A 10,113-nucleotide genomic window follows, 5' to 3' on the forward strand; every position below is an offset into this window, starting at 1 on the left:
TCTCTGAAATGTCCCTTGCCGACATCCTTTTGGTCTAAAAATCCCGAGATTATAGCTGACCCACTTCTCCAGTACTATCATATAAATGTACTCACCGAGGCCAAGATGCCGAGAGCGGTCGCTGTTGCGACTCGGCGCAGACCACCCCTGAAGGTGGCACAGAGGGTGGTTGCACCAAGAGGCACAAGCTACCAGTAGGACAGTCACTTGCTAGTAGATCAGCAGGTAGCTTGAGCAGAGCTGAAGGTGATGTCCCGTGGGAAGGTCCGGAAGCAAAGGTAGCAAGTCCGTAAGGCAAAGGTAGAATCCAGGAGACAGGCCAGGGGTCAAACACAGTCCAGATCAGAAGACAACAAGTACCAGGAACGCTGAGACAGAAGGATAATCCAAGACAAGCCGGGGGTCGAACACAGGAGATAGCAGGTAAGTCCAGATGCAGGCTGAGGGTCAAACACGTTTAGAAAGCGGGAGTCCAAGGTCAAGCCAGAGGTCGGGTCAGGACAAGATCAGCGAGGTCGATGAGGCAATCCGGGTCAAAAACGGGTAATAGAGATAACAGGAACAGACGTGGGAAACACAAGAAGCTGAAGACAAACCAGCAGTGTGTTTGGATGACCTCACTTCCTTTATAGGTCAGCGAGGGGTCACACCCTGTGTGTGTGTGCTTGTGTGCTTTCGTTTATTCCTATTGCACACAGCTGTGCGCCAGAGCGCTTTACCCGTGCGCATCCTATGACAAGTACCTTCTCAGCCAATAGAAACATGTCTGTGTATACTGTGTGTGTGTATACTGTGCAGCCCCATAATCTTGGATTGCCTGGGGGCCCCATAATCTCCTATTGCCCAGGGGGCCCCATGAGTTGTCAGTCCACCCCTGAAGCTGAGTGAAGAAATATTTATCATTGGTAATGCGACCTGTAGATGTGGAGTCAATGCACCAGATGAAAAATGATGTGAAGGTGTACTCAGCATCTGAAGTGTCTTCTAGCTGTCCTTTGGCCTTTTGTAACATTGTCTCCTTTACTGATTCATTTTAGTTTTCTAGATTCTATAATTTGCTTTTAAGTGACTTGTCTGCACACTAGTAATGGGCCGACCCGTTACATACTTTTTAACATGATCACTATATCATGATAGCCACTGTTTGTGTATTCCAGCTAAACCCCAGATGGTGGAGCCTATAGAGATCACTATGGGGGATTCCTCTCGTGTTCTCTTCACCCTCAATCTACAGAAGTTTTACCCAAAAGATATTGAAATAGAATGGATATATGATAAAAAACATCTAATTAAATCGGAGAGCAAAGTCACAGAACAGGAAGACCTCACATGTGACATCACCAGCGTTGCCCGCACTTTAATAAGTTCCTTTACTGATCTACAATTCAAAGTCTTTGTAAGATGGACCCACGAATCTTTGGATGAACCAGAGACCAGAACACTGACTATAAAAGGTAAGAACATTCATCAAAGAACAATATAAATTGTACGAAACTCAGGAAAGAAACATTGATTTTACATAAAATTTAAGAAATATCTGTTTATTCATTTGTATGTTTTATCTTCTTATCTACACTGACACTTTTTTCTTACCATAAGCTTAAAGTTTAAAGCCTAACTTTTATTATTTTATTACTTTTATTATTACTAAAATGTGTTGACCTATGGATAGAGTGAAGAAGTGTTACCAGGTTTTCTTTTCTGTCTGTTATCCCACCGGAGAGATTCCCCCCCCCCTCACTTTTTGTCCCTGTGACACCCATAACATAAGTATGTGGATTGGTTATCACTGGGATAGGAAGACATGGACAGCAATAAAAACATTGTCAGACGTTCTAGACCTTTCTTACTCCACTATAGATGTGTGTTTTTTTTGTTTGTACCTGTTCTGTTTCAAATGCCACTTTATGCATTGACACACCTTCTTAGACCCAGTCTGTCCAGACAGCATGGTCACCTGCTGACTTAGCACCATCCACAAGCAGCTTAACGCTTCAGTAAGACACAGAAGTTGATCCTAAGTTCACACTGATGCGATGAAGGAAACGCAGCGGATCCTGTGCGTTTCCTGCACCGCATTGCAATCCCACGGCGTCCAAGCGATCTGCTGCGGGTGTCAAGGTTAGATCAACGGCGCCCCGAAACAGCTCAGAAAATGCATTCAATTCCGGTGCAGGGAAAACGGGTCCTGCACCATTTTCGTGCGGATACTATGAAATTTGAGCCATAGAAATTGATTCCTGTGCAAATCACATGCAGTGTCCTGCACCGCACAAGTGGGAACCAGGGCTGAATCCAATGCAATTTTTTTTTTTTACAAACAACGTGGTGGTTTATTGAGAATGTAACATACAAAAAAGAAATTGTACAGACATTGGTCAATACTAAGATCGCGAATCCAATGCAATTTAACCACTTCATCCACTGAAGATTTCCCCCCTTAAAGAGGAAGTAAACCCGGATGGGTTTACTTCCTCTTTCATTCCCTGCAAAGGTAAAGCATAATGGACTACTATGCATTGCACAGTAGTCCATTATGTGTCACTTACCTGACACAGGAGCCAGCGAAGTCACCGCTGTCCCCTGTAGTCCGGCGCCTCCATCTTCTCGGTGGGTCTCGCCGCTCCGCCGCTGTCATTTGGCGAAGCCGCGTGACGTCACTCCCGCGCATGCACACGGGAGCTGCCACTCATGGCATATCGCCGTTGACGGGTGCCGCACTCAGTGCGCCTGCGCGCCGATGTCTACGGCGCATGCGCCATATACAGCGGTGCCTGTCTTTCAGCAAATATCTCCTAAACCGTGTAGGTTTAGGAGATATTTCTTGGACCTACAGGTAAGCCTTAATCTAGGCTTACCTGTAGGTTAAAGTGTGTTGTAAGGGTTTACAACCACTTTAATGACCCGGACATTTTTTGTGATACGGCACTGCGTCACGTTAACTGACAATTGCGCGGTCGTGCTACACTGTACCCTAACAAAATTGATGTCCTTTCTTTTTCCCCACAAATAGAGCTTTCTTTTGATGGTATTTGATCACATCTGCAGTCTTAATTATTTGCGCTACAAACAAAAAACAGAGCGATTAAAAAAAAAGGAAAATAAATGAATTACAGTGCTCACAATAGTGCATAAATATAATAAAAATAAACAATTAATATTGAACGAAGGTCCATAAAAAAGGTAAACGATATGGTCCAATCAATGAAGTGCAATAGTGTTCCAAAATTCGAGGTGCGCCACACCCCCTCCTGTGTCCCCACTCACCGGATGGAATGGACCGAATGAAATGAAACGCAATTTCAGGTTTCGAGTCCAAGTGACGTCACGTCCGGGTGTCGGTAGAGCGCACACCAGCAGCAGCGTTTCCCATTGCAATTTCTTGCTACATGCTTGATTTTAATCTACATTCTGTAAGTATCCATTTTTAGTTTGCTCAATAAAATTCTTGCCAAGCATTACTTCACTATTAGTCACCTTCTTTTATCCCATTTTGGGCATTAGTATCTACACATAACTGTCATGATTATTGGATATTCTCATTGTATCCTGATGTGAATTTGCAATCCCTGACCAACAATCTAAGTCTGAACGACCCCTAGACTGAAAAGGGGGTGTGGCGTACCGTGAATTTTGGAACACTATTGCACTTTATTGATTGGAGCACATCGTTCACCTTTTTATGGACATTCACTCAATATTAATTGTTTAATTCATTATTATTATATCTATGTACTATTGTGAGCGCTGTAATTAATTTATTTTCCATTTTTTTCACAATTGCCGCTTTTTTTTTTTTTGTTTATAGCGCAAATAATAAAAAATTTAGAGGTGATCAAAAGGACATCAATTTTGTTAGGGTACAGTGTGCCACAACCGCGCAATTGTCAGTTAAAGCGACTCATATTTTTGTCACAATTTTGATGTAGTTTGCTATAATATATATCCCAACTACAAAAAAGGAATAAAAAATTCTTCATCAGTTTAGGCCAATATGTATTCTTTTACATATTTTTGGTAAAAAATATCGCAATAAGCGTATATAGATTGGTTTGCGTGAAAAGTATAGCGTCTACAAAATAGGGGATTGATTTATGGCATTTTTATTATTATTTTTTACTAGTAATGGAGGCGATCTGCGATTTTTAGTGGGACTGCGGCAGACACTTTTGACGCATTTTTGGGGCCATTGACATCTATACAGCAATTAGTGCTATAACAATGCAATGATTACTGTGTAAATGTCACTGGCAGGGAAGGGGTTAACACTAGGAGGCGATCAAGGGGTTAAATGTGTTCCCTCATGAGTGTTTCTAACTGTGGGGGGGTGGAACTGACTGGAGGAGGAGATAGATCGCTGTTCCTAATTACTAGGAACAACAGATCTACAGTATTTCTCCTCTCCTGTCAAAACAGGGATTTGTGTGTTTACATACACAGATCCCAGTTCTGGTTATCCTGCCCGTGATCGCAAGTGGCTGGTGGACATCACGGCCGCCGGCCATGCGCATCAGGTTCCCTGCCGCACAGCTGGCGCACGCACCTATAATGGGTCTTAAAGGAGCCGACATAAAGGAACCGTCTTAAAGGAGCCGTATAATGATGTCGGCTTGTCGCCAAGTGGTTAACTTCAGATAATTTCAGTACCGTGGATGTTTTTTCAGACCTTTGAAGTGTAAGAAGACAATAATTTTCCTAATCCCTGTCTCCACGAATAACTAACACTGACTAAGGGAACATGGATGAAGTGGGGAGGGTCTAACTGGGACTAAACCAGCACTAAATAAGAAGGGGAGGACAGAGGGAGAAAGTAAAATCACATTGATAAACGAGTTGCAATGGCATAATAACTGCCACTAGCTGCCAGCATACATTGCCAAATAACAGCAACAAAGTAATAATACTAATCTCTTGGCCGGTTAATTTGGTTAATGTGGTACCACACTTCTGGGTTCCGTACAGCAAGCTGACATCATCCAAAGGCTCCGCTCCAACACGTTTCGTCACCAAGACACATGACTTCCCCTGAAGAGAGATGTACTGTGCATTCACTTTAAACTTAAAGAAATAATTTTTAATAAAGGTTAAAAAAAAAAAATCAGTATGTACATCCTACATCTATTTTGCAGTATCTTTGGCATCAACCCTCACTGCAGGCAGTAGCTTAGCATTTTCAGCTTGCAACAGGAAGTGTTATGTCTGCCAAGATCTCCAGGTAAGAAACATTGCATCAGACACAAGAAGCAATATGATGAAGAAAAGTGTATGCAGTGAGGCATGATGCCACACATATTAAAAAAAAGATTTATGGTTGATTTACATAGGAACCGACAGTTGCTGCTTTACTACTTAGTTTTTTTCTCACCCACCTCTATTTGAAATGTAAAATATCAATGCAGAGCAGTGCAATGTGCTTCGCTGCTGTACAGTGACATGCAATCTGGTATGGTGCGCTGCAATAAAATGCAGCACTTTTGCATTTAGGTCGTGCCACCGAGCGATGGCTTCACCCTGCATCTTCTCCTTCCTCTGCTTCACGCCGCTTCCCCTGCGTCACTTCCCTCCTCCTGCTCTGCGGCCAATAGAATTGCTTCTCCTCTCTGCCAATCGGGTCTCAGGACCCGCTTTCTGAGCCGGGATTGGCCAGGAAGATAATCAGGAAAAACAATAGTGAATATTAATTTGCTATTGTCACTCAACTGGGTGGGCTCGGTGGGTGCAGTGCTCTACTTTTGAAGCCAATTAGAGCCTCTGGCTGTAATTATGTGCTTCTAAAAAAAAAAAAAAAAAAAAAAAAATCCCAATGATTTGCCATCAGAGTGACTAACTATGTAACTATGTTATTTATTTTTATTTTTTTAAGTATTTTTTTGTGAACCAAGTTAATTCTGTTAAATATAAAGTGATATAAATTGCAGATATGCCCTGGAATCCTCAAGTCGAAGAGATCATATTTCCAAAGCTAGAAGAAAATAAAAAAGCGTCTCTGACCTGTAATATCTCCGGATATTTCCCAGATCATCTGTCTGTGAGCTGGTTTAAGAAGGAACCCAAAAATGACTTGCATCCCATCAAAACACCTCTGCCTAATGATTATTACAAGGTTTCTGAAAAAAAGGATCAGAAAGAAAAGCTCTCCTGTCAATCATGTCTGACATTTACCTATACATCCAAGAGAGATCACGGAGCAGAGTTCATCTGTAGAGTGGACCACCCCAGCTGGGAGCATCCAATAGAGAAAAGCACGGGTCCTATAGGATTAGGTAAACTGTCTATGAATAAGGTTGCAAAGACATAAGAGCTGAGTGACATTCTATATGGAAACATCAACCTGATTATAGTGGGTGGCTTTGCCATAATAATAACCAAATATGTTCACCCACATTAACAGTTGTGGAAAGGAGCTTGAAAAGTAGAAACACTGAGGATGAAAAGATAACTAAAATATAATCTCTTTTATGAAATCCAGAGATACTAAGCAATTTTGCAAATATAGACTTAGGCCTCTACTTGTTTCTTCTCTCTGCCGAGAGAACTGTTTTCAAACGTCCTTTTTAATGTAAATGTTGCTTTGTTTCCTTCCATCTTGTCTGTGGCCTTAATTGTAACTGCAGAAAAAGAGAACAAGGTCATCTGCTTTTTTTTATTAATTCTTTGATGTAATGTCTTCACTGCCAAGAGTGATACATTATATTTGTTTTTTTGCTAAACTGTACTCATGTAATCACCAGAGATCACAAACTGCTAGAAGAAGACAGGGGCAGACTGACCATTGGGCCACATCTGTCTCTGAAATGCCCCTTACCGACATCCTTTTGGTCTAAAAATCCCGAGATTATAGCTGCCCCACCTCTCCATCACCTTCTCAGCCAATAGAAATATGTCTGCGTATACTGTGTGTACATGTATGTGTATACTGTGTGATTGTATACTGTGTGTGTGTGTATACTATGTGGCCCCATAATCTCCTATTTTTCCAGTTGTGTGTTTACATTTGTGTGCGCAATATTTGCTTGCCACAGATTGCACCTGCACTTTATACCAGCTGTGTGTTTATTATTTACGCACTTTATTACTCACCTGTGCATCTATAATTATAGATTAAGGCACGGATTATTAGGTATAAGACCTATCTAGCGCAGCGTATGTTATTTTTATTTTATTTTAGCTGCCTTATACTTGCCAACTATCCCAGTTTAAATTCCCTTATCCCTTGAGGTTTTAGCCCTGTGCTGTGTCCGGATATCTCAGTGTGAAGTTCTGTCACTAATGCTGCCCAGCTCTGCCCTATTGTTGTGTACAGATAACTCATCTGCAGACTCTGTGGTTACTTGTAAATAACCTGCATTGATATGTAAATAGTGGCAGACCAGTGGTATTCATGTGTAAATAGTGAAAGACCGGTGGCATTAATGTAAATAGAGGCAGCATTCATATGTATATCATGCTCCCCTGGGGTCCTAAGGTCATATCCACCATCACTTCTACTGAATGCTGCCCAGTGTGGAGGTAATGGGTCATGATTGAAAGTCCTGCCTACAACTATAGTCATTAAGCCTAACATCAGCCTTTTCTCCAAAGCTCAGCAATTTAGTGGGGTTGAGGGTAGTGTGGGGTGTGCAGAGGTAGAAAGAGAAAGATACAGTTTTTGGTGCACAGGTGAGCAAGGAGGGGGGTATGGAGGTAAGGAAGGTGGGTGAAAAGATAAGCAGAGGAGGCAGGTAGAGTTAAAGGGGAGGGGGATTGGAGTGGGAATTGTAGTGGGGAGGATGGGGAAGGTTTGGGGTGCAGAGGTTAGCAGGGGTTTTAGGATGCAAAGGTGTACTGACAGGATGGATAAAGATGTAGAAAAATATAAACCTTAGCGCCTTTGGATAAAAGAACTGATCATCAAACTCCAGCTGCAGTAAAAAACTTGCTGATAAGCAAATGGCAAAGAAGCAAAGTGAGAATCTAAAAGCAGTTTTCTGCGCTTAGGGTTGATCATGTAAACATGCTCGTGCTTAAATTGACATCTCCTGTGCAATGGTGTTCAGACTGGGTGTCCCACATAGATGTACACTCACCCTGGATGTTGACCAACTATCGCTAGTATGGTCATTTGAAATGTGGGGATACCCCTAAGGAGCCTGTTGAAATGATGTCTCATGCATGAATGCACCTCATAAGTATGGATGGAAATGACAAAGGAGAATGCTGTAAAACTGGGTTTATTAAATACACAAATAAATAAAATAATTCACTAACATTTAAAAGTGCCTTATAGTCCTAGCACCCAGCGTGTGTAGCAGGTGATTATTAAGGGTAATCGGCCCTGATAGGAAAAGCTGCATTTAGCTAGATTCCTGGGTAGTTTTGTATGGTCGGAGGTAACGTGATGAAACCCTCCACGTTTCGGCCTACCACAAAGCCACCAACAGGAAGTGGTCAATCCGCCATGTTTGTTGTGGGCATTTATACCCTTACTACACTGAGAATCCAGACAGACACAAGATAGCTCCTCTAGACCTCAGCCAACAAACACGCATACTCCTCAAAGACAGTACCCACCCCAAATGGGCAGAGATGATTCACCACATTACTCTGTCCCTACACAAAACAGATTTGAACCTTTACAACATGTCCAACACCAATCACCCAACTCCTATAGAGGCCCACTAACCCACTAAAGACCATGGAGGGGCAGATGCAGAGGGAGGGGTAGAGGAAAAAACAATTACACTTATCAGAATAATCAATACCATCATACAAGAGACTCCCAATGGGAGGGGGGGTGGAAGTAATGGAAAGAGCCATACAAACCATACCCCTATACCCCCAATCCACCATCCCAGGGGTAACAGGCGTACCACAAAATGTAAACAAGGGTGCAGAGGGGGGAAATCTCGTAAAAAAGAAAAGAGAAAATTAGGAGAGGGGGTTTTCATCTTAACGGACATTATACTTATTGATCAAGAACTGTATGTACTAGACAAAGTTTTAAAATTTGCACCCACCAAAAACATGAACAAATTGAAAATTGTTGTGGACTTGCAAAAATTTGGGAGGAAACTAAATATAAAAAAAAGCACTTTGCCACTAAGGAAGATACCAATAAAGCAATACCATCAGAAAAATATATATGTAGTGGTTTACGTAACAAATCTACATTTAATCCTAAAACATCCGGGCATCAGCTTATAGATGTATTCAAAAAGATGGTAGAAGCAGATATTAGAGATATCCCAATCAAAAAAGATTTCAGAGATAAATCAATCTGGGAAGGGATCAGACAAATTGAACAAAGAAACAACATTGTAATCCGCCAAGGTAATAGCCCTACATTGTATGTGGTGACACATAGAGACCACCCACAGACCAGAGCTCTGGTCTGGGGCAGTGCCAGAGCTGGGGATGGTGAAAGGATTACAGACTGTTCCTCTACCCCTAGAACTCATTGGGCATTTACCTCATTGTAGTGCTGGAGGGGCACTGAAAGGTTACATTGTTTTCAAATTCCTGGAGTTGGGCTTTAAAGCCTAAATCCAGGTTTACATTCACATTAAATACTGTATTTATCGTTGTATAACACACACTTTTTTCCTTCTGAAAATCAGGGAGAAATCGTGTGTGTGCGTGGTATACACCATTTCCTGCTGTCTCTGGGGGAAAAGGAGTGCTGAGTGCCACCAGATTATACAAAGCCGCGATCTACTGTGTACCCGACACTCAGTCACGCACAGTCCCTCCTCCTGGCCCAGCACTGGTCCACTCTTCTGTCTATCACAGGAGGCAGGACTGTGTGTGACTGATCGCCAGGTACACAGCAGAACGTGGCGCTGTGTAATCCGGCACTGGCGATGCTGCAGATGGGCAATGTTACTCTGAGTGCAGTATGTCAGTTAAAATTCAATGTTTAATAAAAGTAAGATCAACTCACATTTTTGTGAGATATAATGTGCATGGCGTAAGTAGCTTGGGCTCCTGTAGTCCACCTGGGCAGCGGTGGAGGTCAGAAGTTCCCGGCAGCTCTGGTGGTTTCCAGGGCTTCAAGGCTGAAGACGGTCACACAACAAGCATGTCAGCGGTGATGGACAGGAAGCGTGGTGGAGCTCGCGTTCAGACCATGCATGC

The 10,113-nt window shown here is 42.4% G+C and overlaps 1 gene segment (V, D, J or C); it reads left to right on the forward strand.

Annotated features, from left to right (window-relative positions):
- The first annotated feature begins 1,162 nt into the window (after positions 1 to 1,162).
- On the forward strand, positions 1,163 to 6,712 carry LOC143925396 (immunoglobulin heavy constant epsilon-like). The segment is given in 2 exon segments: positions 1,163 to 1,454; positions 5,919 to 6,712. Coding segments are annotated over 2 exon segments (666 nt in total).
- Positions 6,713 to 10,113: the final 3,401 nt, after the last annotated feature.

This window comes from Lithobates pipiens, unplaced genomic scaffold (assembly GCF_037356315.1).
Source record: "Lithobates pipiens isolate NorthernLeopardFrog02 unplaced genomic scaffold, aLitPip1_a1.2 Scaffold_22, whole genome shotgun sequence".
Classification (NCBI taxonomy): Eukaryota; Metazoa; Chordata; class Amphibia; order Anura; family Ranidae; genus Lithobates; species Lithobates pipiens.